General features: G+C 39.3%; 1 protein-coding gene across 1 annotated transcript; it reads left to right on the top strand.

Annotated features, from left to right (window-relative positions):
* Positions 1–10,488: 10,488 nt before the first annotated feature.
* C1H6orf58 (chromosome 1 C6orf58 homolog) lies at positions 10,489–24,862 on the top strand. The gene is made up of 6 exons (XM_074899221.1): positions 10,489–10,810; positions 15,074–15,160; positions 18,406–18,590; positions 21,361–21,491; positions 21,941–22,179; positions 24,675–24,862. The coding sequence occupies exons 1-6, from the start codon at positions 10,489–10,491 to the stop codon at positions 24,860–24,862; spliced, it is 1,152 nt and encodes a 383-aa protein (XP_074755322.1).
* The last annotated feature ends 2,248 nt before the right edge of the window (positions 24,863–27,110 follow it).

Raw genomic sequence — 27,110 nt, forward strand, 5'->3', positions numbered from 1 at the left:
ACTAATTTATATATTTTCTTGGACACTACATATACTTGCTGCATTTTGTCTCTTTCTTGATTTTAGATTAGAATTAAGTGAACGCTATGATTACCGGGTCTTGAATTAGTGAAATGCTGTAAGACTGTTATCATATGCAAAAGACCAGCACAACTGTTTTCCCACATATAAAGCAACAGAAAACTGCAGATAGATATTTCAATGTCTTAATGACTAGGCAGTGGAAACACCTTCTGTCATTTGACTGTAAAATATCAGTGGTGTTAATGAATGTTTTTACTAAATTTATGCTGCAATTAATAGTATTACTGCATGGGTGGGGTTTTTTTTTTGATACAGCAACAGAAGACTCACAACATCTGTCAGATAACATAGTCATCTAGGAACAAAGGACACATGGTTGTTATTTAGCACCATCTCTCTTTTCTTTGCCAAATTGAAAACTAAGCATAGTCGCCCAGTTCTCCATGTATCTTGGTGAGCAAACCTTACAAAGCAAGACCAGAGTAGCAATGATAAGACAGAGCCTGCCAGACCCAGGGCAAGCCTGGCAGAGGAGAGACAAAGCCCAACAGAGATCTTCACTGCTCCGTGTGTGCCCCCTCAGTTCTTCAGGTAATGTAGGATCTGAATTCTTCCTGAACCTCCCTCCATTCCAGTCTGGGATAGAAACAGGATGGGAAGCAGGAGATACTAAAGACGTTGTCTTTTGCCTCTGTCACATAGTGGCAACATGGAACAGGAGCAGTGGGAGTTGTCAGAAGCAGATTCCTCCCTGGCTCTCCATTGAGGAAGGGGAGCAGGAGTAGGATGGAATAGGCCACTCTAGGAATGGCATGTGACAGGCAGGAGTAGGGATGCTCCTAACCTTGACATGTTGCATGCAGAGGGTAAACTGTGCCAAGCAAAATAAACATAATCCAAGGGCATTTGTGCATTTCAACCTTAAGCAAATGAGCAGATTGACTAAATATATTTATGTATGAAGGAATGGGTAACTTTATCCATTAAGACCTCTAATACTTAATCAGTGGTTTGTACAACTTGGCTCAGTCACATTCCTGAAAATTAGGAATTTTTTGTGCATCCATCTAATGGATAGAGTTTGTCTCTGAGTAGTGGCTTGAAAAGTCCATAAGATTTTACAAAAGTGTGAGACTTCTTTTCACCACTGCAACACCCCCCAAAAAATGACCAAAAAGAAGAAAATCAATTAGATTTAGCCAGACAACTCACCTTTTGGAAGTGTTTTGCAGCCCTTGCTGAATAACCTTTTAAAGCTACGTCTTGTAATCACTACCAAAGCTTTGGCAAAGGATCAAACTAATTCTTCAAGCAAGCTTAAAGCCTAATTCAGGCCCTTGTGCCCTGATCAATTACCCTCTCAATCAGTCTGATTCAAGCCATTCAGGTAATGGTGACCTGCACCAGTGATGTGAAATGAGCACATCTGTGACATCAGAGTTTTATCCATGACTGCCTGGTGAGAGCATTAGTGGATAGGCAGTGTCCCCTGACAAGGGAGTTCTGGAAACCACATAGATCAATACCTCCCTGGGGCCGGAGCAGCTGCCAGACTGCTTCCCAGACAGCAAAAGTTGAGATTTGGCCCTTCAGTATTTCTGAAAATGATGAAAACCTCATGAAAATGTGGGAAAGGACTTGTCTGTAACTATCCATCATGAGACTCAGATTCACGGTTGGTTAGTGTCTGAACAGTGACATAGAGATGCAAAATGCACAGAAGCCATCATACATACAAGGGTCATAGAGATCAGAGGAGCTATTTCCTATAGGAAAACTAGGAGAAGTCATAATGACTCCAGAGCCTGTTTTTCAACCACAGCCTTTTTCTGTACACTAGTGTATTACCTGGCAGGACAAGTTTCATCTGGATCAAAACCAAGTTGACTTAGTCCAAGTACGGTTTATGATGTTTATGCCAGTTTAAGGCCTTATCCTTACTTCAGGAAAAGAACTGACACCTGATCCAGTATAAAAACTGATGAGCGAAGTTACTTTTTTACTAGTTTTTGAAAGCACCTTTGCTGTTAAAGGTCTGTTTAAGATCATTTTGTAGCATATTGCCACAATATTTTTGGTCTGGAACAAGAAGCCCTAAAATCAGATGTACGGTCTTGTTGCATCCATCTGTCAACAATTGCTGACTGGGAGAGGAATGTAGATTTTTTTACTTAAGTGCTAAGATTTGGCTTATGTGCATATTGTCAGTGTATTGAAGTTCTATTCCAGTCTTTTGACTTTTAAATGTTTTTTTTCAGTTATGTGTGAAAGTTATAGAGATATTGAAAGGTTATAGAGCATCATCTAGTGGTGGTATACTAATTTACAGGAGCCTGCAGTTTCACCACCCTTACTCCTGGCACCAGTGTTGATTCCAAAGGAAAATGTGAGGTAAATTAGGTATTTCCAACTGTCAGCCTGTGACATCTAAGAAAAAAAAAAAAAATAGAGCATTGGGTTAGAAGTTGTGTTATGCCCACGCTGTTAGCATATGCAACTGTGGAACAAGAATATCAAGTATCTTACTGCAAGTTTTTTTGCAGATGAGGTTAAGCCAAAGTATTTTGGTGGGCAATTTTAGTATAAGGATAGTAAAAGCCCAGGATCAGAGCCCGATGTTCTCACACAGATTTGAAAAAATAAACTATAATACTTTTAAAATGTGTTACTTTAAAATAATTTTAAATACGTGTTCAAAGTCAGAGAATCAAAACAGGAATCCAAATCTTCTGGCTCCAAGGCTGAGTTTTTAAAATTAGATTAATTAGAAGAAAATGCAACAGAAATCCACGAAGAAGTCACAGACTTCAGAAACCTACCTTCTGTGAAGCCTTGCTGTTTATATTCACTGTTCTGGAGTTTATTTTTCTTCTGCCTCCTTCTTAAAATCTTAAGATTTCAAGATTTTAAGATCTGAAGATTGGTTGTGTTTAACTGCATACTATTTTAGTATGTGCAAATTAGCCTGTAGCGAGTTCTATATATTAAGGCAAAAAAAAAATTTACCCTGGTCTTTCACTTAAATCTAGGCTCTAATGTAAGGCTTTCTGATACCCGTCTCACTGACACTCCCAGTCATCTCTAACAGGTCTCATCATTCTCTGGGAAAGGCAACCTTTGTTCCTAGGGAGCACAGCAGCTCCCTTCACCACCTGAACAGCAGAAAAAAATTAGATCATAGCTCCCCAGCCTCTTCTGCTGGATGGTTTCCCATGGTCTGCTATCCACTGTGAGTAAGCACCATGTTGTGGCTCTTCACAAAGACCACAGAGCATGACCCAAGTGATGATGCAGGAAGGCAGCAGATGGAGGCAGGTTATATTGGAAAACAGGATAGAGAGCTGGATGGGAGGCTGAGGGAGACATACTTCTTTTCAACAAAGACTATTCTTATCTTCCTCATGAGAATAAAATGTGAAAAATATGACTCAAGCTGAGTAAGGTCATGTGCCACATTCATTTAAGAAAATGGCTCTTTGGAGTAGGCCAGGAATATTTGGGAAGCTGGACTTTTTTTTCCAGAGAAAGCAGTGAGTCCTCAGAGGCTCTTGTTTCCTAGGAATTCCTGGGGACTAAAATGAATTCCTTTCAAACCCATTTAAAACAAAATATGTGTTTCTCTTGCATCTCTTTTATAATCCAAGGCCTAATTTTTTGGTGACACAGGGCAATGGACTAGAAAGCCCTGTCCCGTAACAGTTGCTCAGTTGTGCACTTCAGAGTTTTCATTATGGTCCCAAGCTTGGGGGCCTTTGTGGCACTTAGTCATGTTTATGTTTGCTGTGTAATATCAACAGACAGCTGTCAGCTACAGGAAATATATTTCACATGAATTTTTATGCACTGGTCACTTGTATTATGGAATTGATATTGGTGTGTATGAAATCATGTCATGTGAGAAATCACAGAAGCAGAGTCCTTGGGAGCATCCAGGTATTGGAGTTTGGGGTACAATCTAAAAAGAAATAAAAGTGAAGTAAAACAAAAGCATGAAAAATTTGACAATGTAAATACTTATCATGCGATCCAAAAAACCATTCTGTTTTAAAAAATGTGTTTTCTTTCACCTCTCAACTTGGTGATGTGACATCTCTCCATACAGTACCATTAGATCTCACGTCAAAGTAATGCTAGCATTGTTGTGCAAGTATGTCGATACCCAGTCATTTCTCCCTTCTAATATCCGTCCATGGATATGTTTTCTCCCTACATACCTTTCCTAGGTCTATAGTACCATGATTATGTTTCAGAAATGACTGATTTAGTGTAGGAAGTATATGTTAAATATACATCTTAATTTAATCAAATAGGTTTGGAATTTGTTTCTAGTAAGTTATTCTCACTTCTCTAAACAAGACTGAAATCTGTTTTTCTTGAAAATCACCCTTATTTGCTCTGTCATTGCGAACGAAACAGCAGAACCAAATTACCGTGTTGTATACCAACACGGAATATCAATTAGAAACAACAAGAGTGTTATTCTTTCCCATTACAGAAGCAAAATTAGGCAATAAATATAAGGATAACTTATACCTCGTGTCTTTTATTTTACTATTTTTCTTTCCAGTTGTCTTGTACCAAAATTTATTTTTCCAGCTTACACAATAAAGGTTAATTTATTTCTTTGAGAAACTTTTTTGCTAGCTCTCCTTTCCTTTCTTGCAAGCTTCTCCCATCCCCCTCTCTTTTATCTTTTCAGTCTCAGGAAAATGGCTGCAGCTGGAAGAAGATGGATCACAGTCTTCTGAAAATTTTCTCTGCAGTCTCTGAGTTTCAAGAGGTGAAAATACCTCCTGATTTAAATTTTTGAATTAATTGTTTACTCCTTCAAAATGGCAAAAAAGCTGTTTTGGCCCAAGTTTCTAATTGATGCTGTCATTTTACATATTTCACATAAATTAATCTGGGCACTAGCATCTAGCTACGCATTTACTGCTTTGGATGTTTGTGCCTTTCTTTTAATGAATCTTTGCCATTACTCTGATTTTTTCTAATTAGTTATTCCCACTTATTCTCATTTTCATCTAATTAAAATGCCATGCTAAAAATATAAGTGAAGATTCAGTTAATTTGTCTTAGAAATGGATGCATAATTAATGAAAGATTGAAGAAAAGCCAACTCACACTGTGATTTTTTTCTGCAGTTTGTTCTTTCCCTAGTGATATACAAACAAACAGCTAAAAGATTTCTGTGAATTTATAAACAAGCTTAGGGCTGCATTTGGGTAACTATCTCTGAGACGAAATAGACATATTTTATTAAAAATTTACTATCATCTTCCTACATTAGACAATTGTTTACAACCGTGATGATCTCAGGAATATAGCTATCAATTTTAGTTTCACAATAATTTAAGTATGTGTTTCAGTGAGTAAGGGTTTTGTGTGGTCTGCCTCAAAGGAATGAATTCCATCATGCTATGAAAATAAGGCTGATGTCTTTTACGATAAGTGTTGTTGAGACGTGATGATGAAGACTATGTATCTGAAGGCACTAAGTACTACAGATATCTAACTCCATGATCAGTTTAACCTTCACCTTCTGAGCTGAAGATAACAAAAAAATGTGAGGTTATGGTACCATCTGAACTAACCTATAAGGTAAATACACTTCCATAATAACATTATGAAAATGAAAAATATAGGTTAATTAAAATTTTCCTGGTTTGGGTCTGATGGAGGGGAGGTTTATTTATTTGGGGTTTTTTTATATATATACTTTAACATTGGAGCTGCAAGCAAGCCTGCAACCCCTCCTCTGAAGCACTCTGATCTGAAAGTATACATCTGAGATAGCATCAGGTAACCATTACATATCTTGTGTGGAGGCTTGCTCCTAAGTCAATATTTTTACCTTTCTGGTAGTTCATCTTCTTCTAATATGAGGAATTGGAACTCTGAAAACATTGGATTTACAGTTGTCTTTGTAGCTATTTATCTAGCCAGTCATTCACCCAGACAGCCTCATGATAAAATTACAGTTTCACCTGGGAAAGAAAAACTAGATGTGGTAAATATACCACCACAGCTATGAATCTGGTATTTCCTAAAATAGGAGTTATTGGATTTGATTTGGAACATTATTCATTATCAGTTTATCTAAATTTAATAATAAAAAAAATGTTGGTGCTACTGTATATGCTCAATTCAGTAGAATACTTCTGTTAAAAAAAAAAAAGGACAAAGTAAATATTTTATTATGGTCATCTTTCATCAACAGGACCTATCAGCACAATTTAAAGCCTGAATTTTCAGGATCTGCAACACAGATTACTCTTTCTGGTGAGGCAAGATCAACAGATAACTGGGAAGGCTTTTGCAGGAGAGAGAACAGGATTAATAGATAACATGAGAATGATGTTTTCCAAAGAAGGAGAAATTTTAGGTCCAAGGATGTATGGAGGAGCCAGGATTTGAGCAGACAGCACCTCCTGCTAGGTCCACCACCCACCACAGTGTAACTTCCCCTCGGATGCATGATGCTCTTACCACAACATGTGTTGCTGCATTAGTGGTGGAGTCCAATCATGTGGCCATGGGCTTTGACTGATGACCTTTACTCACAACCACACCTAAGAGAAGTGAAGCAGCAATTTATAATCCCTTTTATAGCCCTGTCACAGGGTTTTGCTGGAGGACACTGGAGCCAGAGGGATCCTCCCTGCCAAATGTGAAAGGCCTGTGACAAGAAGAAATAGTCTGCTCAAAATTATGACTGTAGACAATAGCAATAGAGATTGGTAAGTAACCTAAGTATATATTAACTCCTACAAGTTTATCCAGCTAAGTACATGAAGGATACCTTTAGCTACAGTGCCTTCTTGTTTTCCTGGAACAGTTTTCAGTCAAGCAGCACTCACAATCACTGGTGGAAGTGTCAGAGCACAAAAAAAGGGTGGCTGGTGACAGGGGGTCTCATCCAGACCAATATCTCATCTATGTGAAAACTCATTCTTCTTCCTCTTTAGGACATTTGTCCTAAAAGAAAGTGGGTGAACCTTTCCTTTCAGTGCTGTTTTATGTGACTGAAGGATAGTTATATCCCCACATTACCTGAAGGTTTTCTCACCTGCAAAGCTCTGCATCAGTTCTGAGTTCATTCCAGTGAGGTCACTGATGCCTTGTCTTCACTGGCTTGCCAGTTCCTTCCTCAGTGTGTCTGATCAGGACTAAGGAACTTATAGTTTTGACAGTTTTGGGGCTTAAATATGGGCTGCTATTTCTTCTTATAGTCACTTCAGCTAATCTAATGGATGCTTATCAGCTTTTCTTGGAGCATACCCTGCAGCCTAGCTGAAACCTAGTGTTCTATCTTAAACTTGACAACAATTATATATCAGATCTGAATTTACCATCTATCAATATCTACAGTCTTTTCCAGGACTCGCTTCTGTTACAATGTCTGTAAGAGCAAAGCCATACTGAGTAACTGGTAGAGTACTTAAGAGAGTAGTGAATAGAATAGTGATGCTGATGTTACTAATAGTCTGTCTTAACCTTCCATGTATTTAAAATGCTGACATCCCTGAAGGGATGTTATGACTCGACCGGACACCTACACAACTCCAGTGTAACTGATGTCACATGAATCCTCCCCTCTCACAGCTCAGGGCAGCAAACCAACAGGACTGGATTCCAAGCTGGAATTGCTGACATTACTAATAGTCTTCCTTAAACTTCCACTTGCTCAAAGTGCTGACATCCCTGAAGGAATGCTATGACTCAAGACCCAACACCTACTGGAGTGCAACTGATGTCACATGAATCCTCCCCTCTCCCCGCTCAGGGGAACAAACCAACAGGACTGGATTCCAAGCTGGAAAGGTCAGTGCAGAGGTTTCTCAAAAGAAAGCTGAAGTCTTATAAAAACATCAGCAACTTATTTACCCACACAGATAAGTGGGAAAATAGCTTAGGAGCTATAAAATTAATTATAATATTTGCAGGAATAATATTTTTATTATTTTGATATTAAAAATTATTCTTGATTCTTTAAAGATTAAATGGGTTGTTGAGTCCTTTTGTTATCATAATAAGGCAAAAGGCTTAAACTTCAAAAAGTGAAGGAATTCAGCAGAGTGTCTAGTAGGCATATTCTTGGTTTACGTTATTCACTATTTAGTATAGCACAAAGATTTTAGCACAAATCTTTTTTTTATCAGCTCAAAATTTATATAAGGCAAGAATTATGTCATTAACTTATCTTAATTCTTTATTATAAGTCTTTTGAGAAAGTATGTTTTTGCATCCAGACTAGTAATTCATATTTGCATGCCTGTCCAGACTGGTGTTAATAGGGTTTGCCTTTCTAGATGGCAGGGCAGGAGGACAGTTTTACAGGCACAATAAAGTTCCACACAAACATGGAACTGGTCAATTTACTACATATAATCTGCCATGAGGATGTAAATATGTGGTATCTCTGTGGAAAATGAGGATGTTTATTCACATCTCTTTACCATAGGCACATAACGTGAAATCACTCATGTAATATGAATGACTGGTATCTCTCACTAGGAGAATTCAAACTCTCCTCCTTTAGGAGGAGATTATAGAAAGGCAGAGAGAGTTTAGACTCCCAAACTGGACACTTCTTTCAGTGATGATAAAAATAACCCCCACTGTTACTCCTTCACGTTCCCAACTAGAATTTCTGCCCTTGTGTAATGATGACCTTTGTGTCTTTTTTTTTAATAGAATCAGAGATTTCCTCCATATATCTTCTGCCCTAGCTAATGTGTTTTTCAGGTAAGCCTTCCTGCCCAGTATCTCAATTAGAGCTGAACACATATATGTATATATATATATATATGTACACACACAACACAGTTCTTGCCATTTATCCTCAGGATTATTTTATAGAATGTCTTTTAAGAAAAAAAACGAGTACCTTTGAAAAAATTTCTGAAATTATTCTATAAAACCAGGTAAAAACAATATTTATTTTATTTAATGTAAAAGTATTTTTCTATGTTTAAAGCTAAACTTGTCATTTCAACTCCCTCTACAGTCAGTCAAGAGCAATGCATCTCTCAGTGGTGTATTCTAAACGAATTACGTTCTGGACATGCCTGATGCTCTATTTTGGCCATCGAGGAAATTTACATAACTAAGTTAATGTTCAAATGGTCACAGTTAGGTGACACAAATCCCATCTATAGAAAATTAATGAAATAACAACCTGATTATTTGAAATCTCTGTGAGGCAGCATGATTAGGAAAAGTGTTCTCAGATCTGTACTAATCTCTGTTGAACACTGATTGTTTTTCAAAAACCTTTGGGTTTCTGTCTCAGTAGTGGAGCCAAAAATAGAAAGTTACCACTGAAAAATTATGCTATTTACCTGAAAGTCTCCTCAATTAATAGAGAAGATGGAAAATATTCGAATTGGACTGATATATTTCTTTTAAATTTACTGTCTGAAGTTTGTAGGCAATTTAGTCTTGCTCTTATCCAGTGTTTAAGGTACTTTAAACACACAAAACCCAACCAAACCTCACAGAATTACTTCAAAGAAAATGGGCATTTGCAACTTTTCTCATGGAAAAGAAAATCTACAGAGATAACAAATGATGTGGTTGTTTGCTGAGTGCTCTTTTGTAACCATTGTTTATCTGAGAAAAAGCAGCTGAAGGTCCTAAAGTCCTAGAAGTAGGTGAGGTGAAGGTAGCTGGACAGTTTCCTCTTTGTTGGAGTGTAACTTAGTCAGAAACTAATTTCATCAGTGGAGGGGTGACCTTTGTATTCCCTTTGCAGTCTACAAGACCATGGAGGTTTAGTAGCAGACTTTAGGTCTTTATAATGACCATTTCCACACAAGACAAACAAACATTAACAATACAGCTGTTCAGGTGCTGCAGGGCCTGCAGCCAGGTTGATTTGGCTACTTCCAATGCTCTTACAACCTGAAGGCTGCAGCTGTCCCAAGGCCAAAAGACAAAGGTGCCAATGGCAGCACCTTCCATATGTCACTGCTGCTCCTTGGTTGGCACCTGGAGCCCTCTTCAGAGCACCTCAGCCCTAAGCTAAGCCTGACTATGTCTGTCTGGGGGTGAGCTGTATTGCACAGCTGTTCCTTCTTTACCCAAAGGAACTAGGCAGGCAAAGTGAAGGTGACAGCTAGTAAGAAACACAGGGATGAAAATGTTTATAGCATGATTGTACAGTCAGTACTATAGCACCTCAGCCCTTTGGGAGGGTGGATATACCTCATGGGCAGCACAGATTTGGACATTTTCTGGTCAGACTGATCCATCTGAAACATCATCTGCTGCTCCCCAGATCCCATGGGGAGGACAGAGCATTACTCACGGCTTGCTAATCTGGCAACTCCACGTCAGGGTCACTGGAAAGAGGGAAGGGAGATGGAGACCTCTGTATCTGAGTCACCCTTTTTTGCCCAGCCCTCACCTTTCATGATAAAAGCCCTGCAGACACAAACACCTGGGTCACAAACCTTCACAATGGGTCTCTATTTTGGCATACATGCTCTTCTTATAACGACTGTTACCCTGAGTCCAGCAACTGCCACAGCACAAAGTGAAGAAGATGCCACTGGAGAAGCTGTTTATCCTCCTCTGTGGGACCTTGCCCCTGAAAAGCTGATGGATTTCCCAGTAAAGAACAACAAAATTATCATCAATGCTTGGAACTATCAAGAACGACTCGGAGTGTATAAGAACTTACTAAACTCTTCAGCCAAATATTTTACTGCCTTTGGATCCCAAAATTCTGGCAATATTCTCTGGGGATTACCATTGCAGCATGGGTGGCAATTTCGTACAGGTATGAGTTATGTCCTTAAGCTGCTGGAACAACAAAGTGTTTACAGACCCACTTTGGGTCATCCTCTCCAAGGTTTCTGCCTTGCAAGCCCAGTATAGCCACAGACAGTGTAGATTTTGACATAATTGAACTAAACTGTCAATTTGAAAAAGAAATCTTTGCCTTGCTGAGCAATAGCTATTAAACTTTCTAATAGGAAAATGGGACTGGTCAGAATCCAGAAGATTTGTGGTATAGATGGGAAATATTTCAGTTATCTGAAAACCTTTGAAAAAATATTCCCAGTTACTTCAGTTTATAGTAGGTAGATTTCAGGGCCCGCACTCTGCAGTGCTGTTCTTAGATTGTTAACTAATAAGCTTTCTTGTGTTGTCAATGTTATGATCTTCTGTTGGTGGTTTGAGTTTAATTTCCAATACAGATAGTTGAAAGTCCACCTCACCATCTGAGAATTTGTTTTCATTTGTTATATTTGATCAGTTCAGAAGAAATCTCATTATTTTCTAAATATGTATTTTTACAAAAATTAAAGTTTGTTCTGTTTGTTGGGAGTGGGTTGGTTTGGTTTGTTTTTTTAAATAATGTCCAAATTCTAATTCTAGTCTTTATCCAGGGCAGTCATTCTTCCTTGCTTGTTGGCCATGCCAGGGAAGCAGACACAGAAACACATGTGAAAGGTCCCTTGAGGCTAAAGCTGCAATATCTTATCGAGGGCTTTATCAGAGAATGTGTTCTCCCACATGCTGCTTCACACAAAGCAGACAGTGAAGCTTTCCATTCAAAGCCAGAGCTGACTTGTCTTGTTCTAGCAACGAGGAGAGGTGGGAAAAAAGGGAATAAGAGTCAACAATGTTTTCAGGAACTTGTGCCTGGTGGTAACCAGACATAAGCAAATGCACCTGTCTGCCTGGTCTTTTCTTTATTGGTTGTAATCTGTAGTTTTATGAGGTGGTGGTTTGGCTGAAGCTGTATGTTTGGAAGAAGACAGAGGTGCTGCAGCTGTTGGTGAAGGAAGGCTGCGAGCATTTAGTAACACCTAGTGGAAAATTAACTCCTAAGACAAAACAAAGGAAAGGAGGAAGAAGAAGCAAAATACAAGCAGGCAACTACCTGGCAAACAGACAGCAGCAAGGAGAATTTGAATGGAGTTTAGGCAAGCTCTTTTGTCTTTCCCTTCATTATGTATAGGTAAAGAAAGAGAGATGAAGAGGATGGTTGGTGCAGCAGGATCACTGACAGTGTGGCAGAGGCAAAGATGACTGGATGCAGAAGCTACACTTGAGTGGTGACCTGCTGGAAAAGATCTAGTTATGTAGTGTGACCTCTTCCACAAAGTGAAGATGTGTCTGGTTGCAATGACAGTTCCCAAATAGAGATGAGGGACATGGTAGGTGAAAGGAAGATTTGCACCTAGTTGCACAGACAAAGACCTACTGTCACCTTCCAAAAAGTCATAGGACTGGTCTTTAGACAAGGAGATATATTTTTTGAAATTACATGATTAGGTTAAAAAAATAGTAGAAGGAGAAATATCACATGGCTGGAAAGAGTTTTACAGTAAAAAACATGAGAAGTTGAGGGATAAATGGATAAGGGGTAAAGAAATACATAATTTTTTAAGTGCATACAGTAGTGAGGTTAGCAACGGAATAAACCTGATCTAGATAGACAGCTGGGCTAGATTAGTGAGGAATGACTGAAGCATTTGTATATTGACACAACAAGCCTGGGCAGATAAAAGCAGGATTTGAGTTTATGATGCAAGACAGGAGATCCTTGAAAATACTAGAAAAATTGTTGAATTAACAATTCTGGTCATGAAATTTATGTGGCTGAGAAAATTTTTGTGTAGATATGGTCCTACATAAAGCATAAAGAGCAAGTGGAGCTGATACTTAGTGGTACAAAGATTTGCAATAATCTACTCAGGGGCATAAAATGAAATCAGTAATTTGCCTAAATTTACTTACAGTAGAGACAATGATGTTGAAACAGCATGGCTGATAGGAATGAGATTGTGGAAATAGAAACTGTCGCTTGGGAGATAGAGCTAAACTGAGAATCCTACCTACAGATTGAGGAAACTAGATAGTTTCTACCCCCACTTGGAAGAACTGACATATAGAAGTACAAATCCAGAAAGATTCGTGTGGTATTGTACATCCGAAGTGTGGAAAAGGTTGTACCTACACTTAAGAAGAAGGAAAAATGGGATAAGGACACAAAAATATTTATTTTTCTTACATCAGCAGTAGATGAGATGTTAGAATAAGTATATAGAAAAAAAATATTTAAAGACACAGAGCTAAATAGGAAAAGGGATAAAGCACAAGCTTATGTGAATCAAGGGTAGATTGTGTCAGACTAACTTGGTATCTTCTTTTATGATATAAGTGATGTTTTACCAAAGTCCAGAAATGCATTTCCTCCCTTTGTAAAATCAAAATATAGAATGAAAGTTTTTAATAACACTTTACAAAATAAGGATGAAACAGGAAATTGCTGATCTGGTAAAGGAACAACTGAAGGAGAATTTAGTGACCAGTGTTGCTAAGGGAAGTCTACAGCTAAGTGGAGGATATGCTCAGAGTTCTTCAATTATCATTCTTGAGAACAACTGCATTTAGCTTTTTTCATTATCAACCTTGCTGCAAAAAATAGTAGAGAAATCTTGCTGATGAGGTTGCACATAGTTGCTAATGACATACAGCTGGGAGGCACTATCAGTACAGAGAAAGGCAGAAACAGTTTAAGTAGACCTGAAGGCTGAAACAGCAATCATGTGAAGCACAGGCAATAAGAGGGAGCAGAGACAACAAAACTGGAGTGTAGACCTGGAAGTGGGGTTAGTGCTTCCAGCTCCAAGTAATTTGTACATATCTTATAATTATCATCAATACTGCCCAGGACGCTTCATTTTCCCAGAACACCTATGCTAGCAATCTTTGGTAAATGTCACATACAATTCTTAGGCAAGGTTTTGTCTTATTTTTCTACTTTTCCTTTATCCTTCCCATTCATCCCCTTTGCACATCAGGGAACTACTGATGCCTATTTCTGACACCCTGTGTAGAATCATGGAAAAAAAAAAAAATCTTTCTGTCCCTGTGTAGAATCACGGAAAAAAAAAAAATCTTTCTGTAAATTTTAAAAAATATCATTTTTCATCCAAAAAAATCCAATTGAACTACATTCGCCACCACTGCAAGTTCATGCTCTCATGCTCTTCTACTGAAAGACACCGGCTTGAGCAGCTAGCATGCCCCAAAGCATAAACTCTATCCAGTCAGCTAGAGAGAATAATTAGGATAATCTGTATGCACATGGTTCATGATCATCTCCTCGAGTAAAAAGTATCAGAAAACTTGGTTTGATTTTTAAAGAATGTAATGAGGTTTAGTTCTAATCCGACAGAAATTACACTGTCATTATTCACCTGACTTGTCAGAAAGTAAGTCCTCTGCAGGTCGGAGTTTGGGTGCTTCTGGAACAGCTCAAATCATTGGACTTGGCCATGGTAATTTCATGTCATGTACTTAAAACAGACTTCCTGACTCACTACATGACTAATTACTGCATGATGTACATGTACATTATGCTTTCAGAAATTAGGCTGTTTCTCCATGTCACATGCTTAAAGTAAAATATGCCTTACGTGCTGTCATGAATAATTGTGAAATGTCTTGCATGTTTGCTACAGCACAGATGCTTGAAAACTCTGCTAATCAGATACAACAACATTTACATGCTTAGCTTCACAGTAAGGCTGTGTTTGTATGTATCATTAAACTGGAAGGAATTCTGTATCACATAACCCAATTAGGTGAGACAATTACAAGCGCATTTATTTATGCTATTTTGCTCGTTAAGCAGCTCTCCTAAACTAGCAGCCTTGCATCTATTAGAAATGATGCATCAGCTATGCATGTGTTTATGTCCGTATGTGCATGTATATTTATATCTTCATAAAAATATCACTGCTATGTCCTACTTTCAGACAGTTCCATAAATTCTCAGAATACATTTACAGTGAGGAATAAATTGAATTGTAAAACACAATCAAATTACTATGCACTGCATGAAGTATTGACTGAGAAATTCAATACTCTAGGAACAGTAGTTTATGAAGCAAAACAACAGTAATTGTTCTGCTTCTCTGAGCAAAATTCTGCATGCTTTACTCCTATGTTTTTTTCAACTCAGTGGGATTTCTTGTGGAAAAACTATTGAGAAGTATTTGGTGTGTTCTTTCATTCGATTCAGGCAGATTAGCAGATCCTTCCCATGTGACTTCCTGTGGTTATGGAGGTGAAGACCTCCTGTGCATATCTGTAAGAAGCTGGTGGTCCTGTAAGTATATGGTATTACACTGTTCTTCTTCAAAATATGATTAGTGTCCTAGAAGGCAATTTAGAATCTTTTTTCCCCTTAGACTTGTGTATTACAAAGTCATTTCAGTGTTACATAATTTTCCATCCAAAAGTTGCAGCAAGACATATAAGCATGAGTAAATGAAAGTTAATTGACTTCGGTAAGTTATTTGAGGGAGGAAAAAAAGGCAAATTTTCAGCCTTAAAAATGTTTGATGAGTATCTATATCTGTAGACATTTGTAGAAATCACAGTTTTCAATTACTCCAGAGCAGAGTTGTTCAGTTTAAAAACTGAAGTTTAATTCAAACTAAAACAGTGTGAGAATTTCTTGTGTCACCTTGGTGTCAGATACAAATCTGACAGGACGTTTCTGCCTTTGGTTGCACCTCCACAACTTCACTGTGTCCAGCAGTAGGCTACAGAGAATGAAATAAAGGGAGACTTTGTGCCCATGATATACAAATAACTTCATTATCTTCACTACACTGACATTTAACCTGCCGGGTTTCAGGTATTCAGCTAAAACTTGGTTAATACTTTGACCTGGTGTACATGAGCTACAAGGCAATTTTTGTTCACTTTAATGTTGGCTTTGGAGTTATAGTAGATTGAAATTCTGTTAATTTTTTTTCATTATTCTAGTAAGTAGCAACTAACTGAAGACAGTGATAAAGAGAGAAGTGTACAGATCTGAATTTCCACTGTCAATGCATACCTGGATTTCTGCAGCGTTCATTTTACGAGGCTGATTTTTTCTAAGCCCATGAAAAAAATTAAATAACCATTATATTTTCTCATTTGATTAATCAAAAATAATAAATTAATTTGCCTACACAATTTGAATACATCCAAATAGAATCCCCCAAATGGTGATTTTGCTTCCATTGTTCAAAACCTGAATGAACAGATTATTTAAAGAAAGAGGATTCCCTTTAACTCTAATTTGAGTCAAAGTCAGTATTTTTAGATAATTTTTTCTGAAACTGGAACTCTGACTCTTTCAGAGTGTTTATCTTCTATTTTTAAAGAAATGGAACTGACAGATAGGGTGGAGGGAAGAAAGACAAGACCAACCTATAGATTACAATCACTACTTATATCTGAAGGCAATAAAATGATGGAAATATTTTTCTTTGTAAGGAGGTAAAAGGCCTTGTAAGTCCTCCAGTTTAAATATTCTTTTCCTTCTGAGGGATGGGAAAGTCTCATGTTCTTTTTCCTGTAGCACTTTTTCCCTTCATCAGTTCTATCCCTTGCTCCCTCATCTTCCCTACTGTCCTGTCACAAATGCCCCTTCCCACCAGACCCGCTGGCAGTTTTTAGCACACAGCTCTGTCCCTTCCTTCCCACATGAATACTTTGTTTGTAGAGGCCCTTTGAATGAAGCTTCTGCCTGTGAACCAGCAATTAAATGTATATGTTTTCAAGTGAACAAAGGCATAAGCACAGAGTAAATTTAAAATGTAAATTTAAAGTAAAACTGAAGCTCACTGTGATACTCATCTCAACTTCAGTTTCCCATTTCTGTGGGTGGCTAGCACTAGATGCTCAGTGGGAAGCTGTCCCATGCAGTGACAAGCAGCAAGGGTCAACGCAGAGCCGTGTGCAAGCAGGGGACCTTCCTGGAATAGAAACCACTACCTTTACTTTCTCAGTGTTTGCATTCCTACTCTTCACTTACTTCTAAACTCTGCATGTTTGCTTGATAACAATTTTGTTGTTGCCTCTAAATATATATAAACTCAGCTTTGATTTACCCTATTGTAGCAGGAGCAAGAAAAAAGTCTTTCAGACTGCACAGAAATGTCTTTTACTGTTCTGAGGATGTAAATGGTTTCAGTAGGCCTTCAGGGCAGCTCTCTCTGGCATGAGTAGTCATATGAAGCCAGGAATGAGCTTAAACTAGACACTCACATTTAATGCACCCCAAGTTATATGAGACCTCCCTGCTTAAGAACTTCAGCCCTTTTTGCCTAGAATAATATTCAGTATAGTCTTTTCCTGCATTGTTTTCAGCCCTACAAGCCACCAAAGCAGGTACAAATATGTAATATATACAAGCTCACTTAAAAGAATGTAAGTACTTTCTAATGTGAAATCCAATTTTCAACACTTCTCATTAAAATAGTGAACAAGGAACAAGGTCCAGCTTAGCAATGACTCCCAGTGCGACACCATTTTCTTATCAGGGGAGACTTTTCCTTTGCTTTTCTGACTGTCCATATAGTTCCTCCTGAATTAGCAGTCAGGCCCACATACAGGAGGTGGAACAATGGTTTCCCATGAGTAGGACAGGAGTATGTGGTAGGTGGTCAGGTTTTGATGTTTTTAGTCCTTGCTGCTGGGACTGTGTACAAAATACATAGGCAGTGCTTGGCCCTGAGACCAAGCATGAGCAAATGACTTCTCAGCACAACATGTCAGGACCACCCACCCAAGAGGGAGAACAACTGGTCTCCAGGTTCTTCTTGACTGGAAGTTATTAAATTTTATTTCTACAAAGACAACACAATTAAAAGGACAATTTAAAATCCTCCTTTCAAATGAGGAATATCAAATAGCTCTACGGGCACTCTCACTAGAGCTGAGGTTCAGCACAGGTGAGAGCTGAACCTGGGTTTCCTACATGCTGGGTCTGACTGCTTCAATTTATGAATCAGACCAAATGAAGCTGTCAACATAAAATAAATCAAAGCAAACAAACAGAAGTAATTTCAAAAAAAATCTTCAGTAAGTGAAATCTTTTTTAAAAGCAAAATTATTATTATTTTCCAGTAAAATATCACCAGTTTGCCTTTTCCTTTCTTATATGCCTAGGATGCATAGAACAGGATTTTTTAAAGTTAAAACAATATTCATGGGGTACCCCTTAGTCTTTCTGTACTTAGCTTACAAGTAATGTTTGAGAGACTTTTGATGTCCTGTCCATGACAATCTATAAAGATCTAACTTTTTTCAGCTCTTTGTACTTTCCTGTAAAATATAGCACACTGTCAGCTCATGCAAAGGTATTAAAGCACAATATAAAAATGAATATTACAAATCCTACCTAAATCGATGCAGATAGCATCATCAGTGCATTTCAGTACATGTATCCCACTGTTGAACACAGCTGTATCAGTGGCAATTTGAAATGGTTGGATTTAGTATGAGAGAGTGTTCATTTCTCTATGTGGGAATTTTTCACTTGCTTGTGGTTCTCCTTTTTAATTATTGTTACAGGTATGAATTACTATCTGGCTGTCATACCCTTTCTGGGGGCAGTGGAGGCTGGCCTCTTTGGGCAGCTGCAGTATGAGATAGAAATATTGCCACCAGAGGAGAGAAGAGCTGATTTCTGCTATAGTGTTGCCAACTGCCGGTCTCGAATACCCAAGCTCATGGATGACTGGAAGACCTATTTTGAAGTAAATAATTTTAATTTTTTTTTTTCATAGTTTGTAGGAAATAATACCAGAATATTATATTTAAAAACTATTATTACTGTTATTTGTAAGATTCAGAGATCTTGGTTTGCTTTCAATAACAGCTTGATGTAAAAGTAACAAGCAGGAAAAATGAAAAGCACAATGTAGTGAGTCAGAGATAAGAAGGCCAGGATTTTTACAGGTTATGGATTTTTTTCCTTCCTTTAAGATAATTGTCTATTTTCTAGCCTGACCCAAGAGACTCTTTTGTTAAAAGTTATATTTGTATTCTTCCCATACTGCTTATGTTAGCAATGCAAAATAAACATGTGAAATAGAACATTACCCTTGAGAAATGGCCTTGAATTGGTTTTATAAGGTTCATTTATTAATTTAAACATCTAAAAAACTGAAAATGCTGAAACTTCATTAAGAAGGACCCATATTTATGTAAGTAGATAGTCTCTTTCCTCCTCATTCATCTGTTCCCTAATCCCAAAGATTACAATATTACTTACTTCAGAGATTCGATAACTGTTTTTATAGATAAACTTCTATAATCAACATTTTTGTTGGTAGTTAGATCATAGAATCATGGAATGGTTTGGGTTGGAAGGGACCTTAAAGATCATCTAGTTCCACCCCCCTGCCAGGGGCAGGGACACCTTCCACTAGCCCAGGCTGCTCAAAGCCCCAAACAACCTGGCCTGGAACACTGCCAGGGAGGGGGCAGCCACAGCTTCTCTGGGCAACCGGTGCCAGTGTCTCACCACCCTCACAGCAAACAATTTGTTCCTTATATCGAATCTAAATCTACCCTCTTTCAGTTTAAAACCATTACCCCTCATCCTATCCCTACACTCCCTGATGAAGAGTCCCTCCTCACCTTTCCTGTAGCCCCCTTTAGGTACTGGAAGGCCACTATAAGGTCTCCCTGGAGCCTTCTCTTCTCCAGGCTGAACAACCCCAACTCTCTCAGCCTGTCCTCATAAGGGAGGTGCTCCAGCCCCTGGATCATCTTCATGGCCTCCTCTGGACCCAGTCGAGCAAGTCCATGTCCTTCTTATGTTGGGGGCCCCAGAGCTGACACAGGACTCCAGGTGGGGTCTCACAAGAGCAGACTAGAGGGGGAGAATCACCTCGCTCAAGTTGCTGGCCACACCTCTCCGGATGCAGCCCAGGACACAGTTGGCTTTCTGGGCTGCGAGCACACATTGCTGGCTCATACTGTTTTCCATCCACTAATACCCCCAAGTCCTTCTCTGCAGGGCTGCTCTCAACCCACTCATTGCCCAGCCTGTATTTGTGCTTGGGATTGCCCTGATACCCACGTGCATGGCCCATGTTGGCCTTGTTGAACTTGATGAGGTTTGCATGGTCCCACCTCTCAAGCCTGTTAAGGTCCCTCTGGGTGGCATCTCCCTTCCCTCCAGCATGTCAACCTCACCACACAGCTTGGTGTCGTTGCTGAGGGTGCACTCAATCCCACTGTCTATGTCTCCAACATGTTAAACAGTGCTGGTCCCAGCACTGACCCCTGAGGATTACCACTTGTCAGTGCTCTCCACTTGGACATCAAGCCGTTGACCCCAATGCTTTGAGCCATCCAACCAATTCCTTATCCACTGTGTGGTCCATCTATCAAATCCATGTCTCTCCAATTCAGAGACAAGGATGTCATGTGGGACAGTGTCAAATGCTTTGCACAACTTCAGGGAAATTACATCTATTGTTCTTCCCTTGTCCAACAACACTGTAACCCTGTCTTAGAAGACCACCAAATCTGACAGGCACTATTTGCCCTTAGTGAAGCCATGTTGGCTGCCACCTATCACCTCCTTATTTGCCATGTGCCCTAGCATACTTTCCAGGAGGGTTTGCTCAATGTTCTTGTTGGGCACAGAGATGAGACTGACTGGCCTGTAGTTTTCTGGGCATTCTCTATTTCCCTTTTTAAAAATCGGGGTTATCTTTCCCCTTTATCAGTCAGCAGGAACTTCACCAGACTGCCACAGTTTCTCAAATATGATGGATAGTGGCTGAGCCACTTCATCCATCAGTTCCTTCAGGACCCTTGGCTGCATCTCATCAGGTCTTCATGGTTTCTGCACCTTCAAGCTCCTTAGATGGTCTTGAACCTGATCTTCTCCTACAGTGAGACAATCAAATTATTGATAATGATAAGAAAATTTAAACCATAAGTCCCTCTTGGCAACTGTGAGTGAAGATAGAGGTTTTAGGAGCAAGACTGGATTTGTTAAGACTATTTTTCCTAAGCAGTATGTTTCAGAAGTTATTATAGCAGATCTACTCATCAAATAGTAATGATAATAACCATTAAGGATAATTTTCTTACTTTCTGAAAATCTTCAGAAAGTTGTAGCTGAAAGAGTATAAACAGGTTTTCAGGGAATCCAGTATTTTAACACAGAAGTTTCCATGGCACTCAGATGCTAAAGTCCACCGAATTATTGTAGAAGAATACCTAAATTATGTGGATAAAACCCTCATTCTGTTGAAGGCAAAGAACTACAACTATTAATTTCAGTGGGGATATGTGTTTACTTTATAAATCTGTATTAATCATCTTTTTTGGCCCTATATCAGACATTATAATTACTTGCAAAGCAGCACATTCTAACTACTCAAAAGCTAATTTCCTTAGCTTACAAACTTGCTATTTTGTGAGGTATATGCATAAGTCTAAAAAATCCATTGGGTTTAAACCTCTCCCCTTTTTCTCTGTCTTTTTTCCTCCCTGTTGCTGCAGTATCTGATATCTACAGAATACAAAGCCATGAGCCCTGCAACCTCCTCCTTCAAACTGGATCATGCCCTTCACCTCATGTGGAAGGCACATGTCGCCTCCATTGCTTACGCGTTGCCCAAGTTCCAGGACAGGTATGGGGATGAGAGAGATGGCCAAGGAGGATCTTCCCACCTGCATGCCTTTTTGGAAGGATAGTATCCCAACAAAGCCTGCATGAGCTTTCTTAATTTAGGCCTCTAGTTTTTAGTCTCTGCTCTTCCTTTTGCGCTCTTGGAACATGGGATGACCAGCAAGAGATCACTGCCCAGGCCATGATAGGTGGGGAGGCTGTGGGCTTAAAATGAGATGCTGATTCCTCTCTGGGAGCCAGCGCCTGAGTCAGGAGCTGTGTTTAGTCTGGGCAGAGGCAGTGATGACAGGAGAAATTAGGTGTGAGATGCTGAAGGAGGCTTTAAGTCCCTGGCACAGAGACCACTCAGGTTTTTATACTGAGCAAAACACATTTGGGATAAATGATTGACTAACATGTTCTATAGGGAATTTCAATTATCAGTTACACTTTTCTTTTTATCTCTTTCAGCTTAAAATATCTCTCTGATCCAGAAGCAAATTTTGGTGAAGCCTGGGCTGATGCTGTAGATTTCATTGCAGCCACACACTTCACTACAGATTTACCGACCACAAATAACTTCCAAGCTTTCCTGCCCCAGAGGATGCTTGTTGAAGGAGATGTCCTCCCATCCATTAGTGACTTCAGTCCACAGCAAAACAGAGTCCTGCTTTCAATGAGCACTCTTCACAAAGCTAATCAATTAACAGGTAGGAGCCTGACCTACAAATGTCTGTAGTCCATAGATATTTAATGCCTTGTTCTCTTTCTCTATACCTTTCTCCATATGAGCACAGTGATTTTTGGTATAAAATAGTATAAACACTTCCTAGAGATAAAACAGTACAGCTAAAAATACAACCATAAGTAAACAAAACACAAGACACCAAATGCAGCGATGGGATAGCACTGATGATATGCAGTGAGGATTTCACATGAGATGAATGAATTGTTTGTTGGAGCAGATGATCTTACTTTTTTTACTCCAGTTTTCGCAGGAACTTTAAAAACACAGACAATATTTTGTGTTTCATCAGTTAAATCTGGAACCATTAAAGCTGTAAATGAAGTTCTGTGATTTTGTGAAGCTGTTAGATCAGTTGAGGTCAATACAAAAATGACATGAACAACAATCTGTGTGTCCACAAGTGTTCTAGTTTGTTTTTTGGTTTTGTCTCAATCCTTGATTTAACAGAGAATATCATCTGTCCCAGCAAAACTGTATTCTTAGTCAATGCTGGCTTCATCACGTTCACTAAAATAAGTTGTTCATCACCATCCAGCGGTGACACTCAGAATTACACTCTTCTGAAGTTCATTCGTAGATACTGCTGTGTTGGATGTTTTTGTTTGACCTTTGTGAAGGAACGTTACTTTGAATTTTTAAATGAAAATACAATATTGAAAATACACTGAAATACTAGTATCCAGACATATGGCATTTGTTTTGTGATCCTCTTCTCCTGTCCATAGATTTCAGTGAAAATTCTCTCACTAGTAGTATTTGTAGCTGAAAAAAGATATGTGATGATATTCTGTGTTACAGAAGAGCATCCTCACATCACAGAGTGCTGCCCTCACACCTTCCACATAGAATTATTCCTCGAAGTCTGTATAAGAATCTTCACAGCTCTATCCCACGTCTTGTAGTCTATGTCCACAGTTGACCTACCTCCAGGAGGGGAGAGGGGCACAGCAAGGAAAAGCTCAACCAGAAGGGCAGCAAGGAGGGAGTAGAGCACCAGGGCAACAGAGCAGATGAGGGCAGCCCTGGAGGGAGAAAGGAAAAGAGGCATGGATGCTGAACACGGTAGAGGGAAGGAAAGAGGGATGAAGACACTTCATGCAGTTGGAGTCATAATGAAGTCCAGAGCTGAAATCCCTCGCTTTGCAGGTGGGAGATTTCCCTGACTCTGCTTTGAAGGGATGGGCTTTGCATTCAGCTGAGAGTTAAATGCCAGATAACTCAAACTGGTGACTGTCTTGTTTATCAGAAAAGGAGCTTTAAACTAAGTTCAACCTGGGTCTGGATCCACAGCCTCAACGGGGACCTGAAACACTAGACCTTATTGCTGCAAAACTCAGATGACAAAATGTGACATACTGTTTTTGTAGAGTTGAATCCCTCAAACTTTTAAATGCATTCTGTGAGATGTAGATTCCTCTTCCAGTGCTGCAAACTTCAATAGCGGACAGAGGGTCTCAGTACCTCTTAGGACAGGATCCTGTCCAACTCAGCATGAGATTTGATTTCTTGATTCAGAGGTTGATTACTCTTTATTTACCTTTAGCTGCCTCTGCCAGTCCAGCAGGGACCTGTACTGAGAGAGTGCTGTGCTACCTCTAAAACTTCTCAACTCATGAACAGTCAGAAGCTTTATTTTAATGCTCTGGCCCTCACCAATATCCAAATGCAGAACAGCAGATGCCTTGTGATTCGAGATCTTTCCTGCTGTCCTCATGTTTCGTGTAGTCCTCCTGTGGTCCACCTAGGCAAGAGGATCATTTGCTGCCTTCTCTTAACTCCTCACCTCCCTTATACAATACTGTGCAAAATCAATTCTTCACTGTTGACAGTTTAATACATAAGGATGTTTTGCAGGATAATAAACTCCTCTTGGTTTTCTAGTAGATTTTTTTACCCTAACATTTTCTCTGTGGACCCTTTATCCACCATAAATATCATCAGTGAGAGGAGTGAAGAGCAGGCAATGACTATCCTGCAAACTAGTGCGAATGCTGGGCTGCTCATTGCCTGGATTAAAGTATCAGGATCATTTTCTTCTTTAGCTTGAGGCCTCAGTTAGCAGAAGTGTAAATTCTTGGTTGCTTTAGAGTAAAAACAATGATGTGTATAATTATGACTACCAGGCCACTGCTTCACAAGCCACGAAGCTATGTGCAATTGCAGAACAAGACCTTAACATGTGTCTTAAATCATTTTGACTTGCAACCCTGGTGACAAGGGAACAAGCCCAGTTGTCTATCAATACAAAGGATTCTGAGCTGAATGAATGTCCTGCATCTCCCTACACAGCTGTAGGCAGTTATTAGCCCATTGGCACACTCCAGCTTTGTCTACATTTCTCTGTCCATGGGAGAGTGATGGGTGTTTGTTGCCAGACATGTGCTTCATCCCTGGTGTGCCGTGAGCTACATGGGCTCCATGTTAATTTGACCATGTCACGTTGTGATTCTTTCCAAGGAGGATTGCTGCTGAAGCTCTGGCAAAAGGTGATGTCTACTGAAGCAGGAAGAAAAATGGGCCGAAAACTGATTGAATGCTTGGCTTCCAGCAAGAAGTTTGACCCAGTGGAAATATATAATGATTTGAAAGGAGTGGATTTGACAGTGCCCCGTTTCTTGAGAAAAAGCAGTTCCAACATTGATTGATTTAATCTTTTATCAGATATGGGTCTGGTAATCTGGCCTTGGTAATTTCTTACAGCAGGATTTCCTGAGTAGCCATGTGTGCACCTGTCTCATATTGAATCAATATTTTTATCCCTAATTTTCCTAATTATTTAATTTGTCTAACTCATTTCCTTATAAATAAAATGACTCACAGAATTTTTTTTTTTTAATTTTATAAATAATGTATCATTACTGGAGACAAAATTAAATAAAGACAAATTATATTCTGTTCCAGACTGTTTTTTTCCCTGTGTACAGGGATTCCACCAGATATTTAATTACTCGGCTCCTTGATGGTCTAACAGATGATCATCCAAAACTTTTCTTTGAAGTTCTGATCCAAAATCAGTGCTCTGACTGCTTCTCACCGAAGCTGTTATTTTTCAGACCAGCTGCAATAAAATTTGAAGCTTTCAGGCTTATCAGATTAAAAGCTTGAGTACAGATGGATTCCCTCAGAATGCTGCTTTGCGGTGAGGAAGGACTTTATGTGGTACCGTGGAGCCAGTCCTGAGAAAAGTCCTGAAGCAAATGAGCTTATTCTGTAGGAGTTCTTACATGACCAACAGAGATTTCTGTTATTTGATTCATTTCACTTACCTCAAGAAAACATTGATCTATCTACCAATTTATGTGATTACATAGTCTGCATAGCCACAGGTTGCTTTTCCATTCCCTCATGTCTAATGCTTCTTGTTGCAGTGTGTCATATGTCAGATTTGATTACTGAGGAAGAGATGCATTCACACCGTTTGCACTCCCAGTGCCTGGTGTGTTCAGACCCAAGTGCTGATCCAAGTCTTGGGATCAGAGGTTGTGAAGAAGTGGGACAGGTGTCCTGCAGGCAGACAGGGGTTGAAGTTTCTTAGGAAATCTGCTGACTTGGATCCTCAATCCTTATGAAAACTTCCCCTGGAAAACAGTCATGACTGGATCTCCCTTTCCATGGTGGAGAGCAGGGGATGGCCACTGCCTATCAGATTATAGCTTGCACTACAGCATAGTTAAAAATAACACAAGCCTTAAACTCATAATTCAAAATGAAAGCAAGGAGCTTTGCTTTGTCACCATTTTAGGTCTGCCCCACAGACCTATGATCTCGGTAACTCTGTCCCATATTCCTTGCTCACGAGAAAGGCATGTGCCACTGACTCTTCTGCTGGAGCACAGTTTCACTCTGTTGAGCTCACATACTACTTTTTGATTGTAACTATTGCAGTGATAGCCTTTCTGACACATGTACAACAGTCAAAGGTTTTCCACGGGTGTTAGGGGTGAATTTTGGACTTTTTCCCCAGCACCAGAGTGGCTGAAAGAAACTCTCTCAGCCTTGGTGGCCACTGAGCCAGGGCCCTTCCTGCAGGGACCCTCCAGCCGGCACTTTCCAAGGTGGGAGCGTGGTGCCAGGGAGTGGGGGCAGCCTGTGGCTGCAGCTGTGGCTGATGGGTGTCCCTGCGCCTACACCCTCCCTGTCTCTTCGTGGTGCTAGTCATGCTCCAGGCAGTGGGAGAAACATTAGCTCCTTGGGGGCCTCCACACCTCCTGAATTTATTAGCTGTATACCAACTAAATGAAGGAAAATAAAATTATTTGTGTCTTCCAATTCCACTTTCCCAGCTTGAGTGGCTCTTACTCCCCAAACTTGCATGATCCTTGCACTGCAAAGTAAGAAACAATTATCAATACATTGAGCAGTTAAACACTAGTCTGTCCTTTAATGTCCCTGGACAAAGGTTTTAATTATTCATTGTCATTTTATGGATAAACCCTTAATGTACCATCATTAGTTAATAGTTTTCAAAGGAAATACATTAATGAGGTCTAGGAAAATGTGGGAGTTTTTACCTTCATTACCTGGTTCATAGATTAGAGTAATTAGATTCCAACAGGCTTTAAATATAATCTAATAGTAGTTACCGCAGATGCCAGCTGCTAAAATATTAAGTTAATTGTACTCCAGAAAAGTTTGGAAAAAAAATTTTGGCCTTTCTGTGGTTAACTTAGATTTAACGTAAGGTGCACTTGAGAAAACAAAAAGACCCATTAATACAAATAGGGAAAACAAACTTACAAATAGCAAACTGCTGCACTTGAGGGGATATTTGTAACATATTTTTAAAAATCAAATCTCTCCTTACCTGAATTTATGATAACATTAGCAAATACTTCAGTATTTTGAAAAAGAACCATCTTTCTCAATAGAGCATCAAGCATTTATGCATTTCTG

The sequence above is a fragment of the Athene noctua genome, chromosome 1, assembly GCF_965140245.1.
Source record: "Athene noctua chromosome 1, bAthNoc1.hap1.1, whole genome shotgun sequence".
In the NCBI taxonomy this organism is placed as follows: Eukaryota; Metazoa; Chordata; class Aves; order Strigiformes; family Strigidae; genus Athene; species Athene noctua.

What these genes read in the sequence shown, in the direction of transcription:
- C1H6orf58 (XM_074899221.1), top strand. Translation starts at nt 10,489, where the DNA reads ATGGGTCTCTATTTTGGCATACATGCTCTTCTTATAACGACTGTTACC. An exon ending in TGTAAGAAGCTGGTGGTCCT is followed by an intron (nt 15,161 to 18,405) that starts GTAAGTATATGG and finishes TTATTGTTACAG; the next exon opens with GTATGAATTACTATCTGGCT. An exon ending in CAAAGCTAATCAATTAACAG is followed by an intron (nt 22,180 to 24,674) that starts GTAGGAGCCTGA and finishes ATTCTTTCCAAG; the next exon opens with GAGGATTGCTGCTGAAGCTC.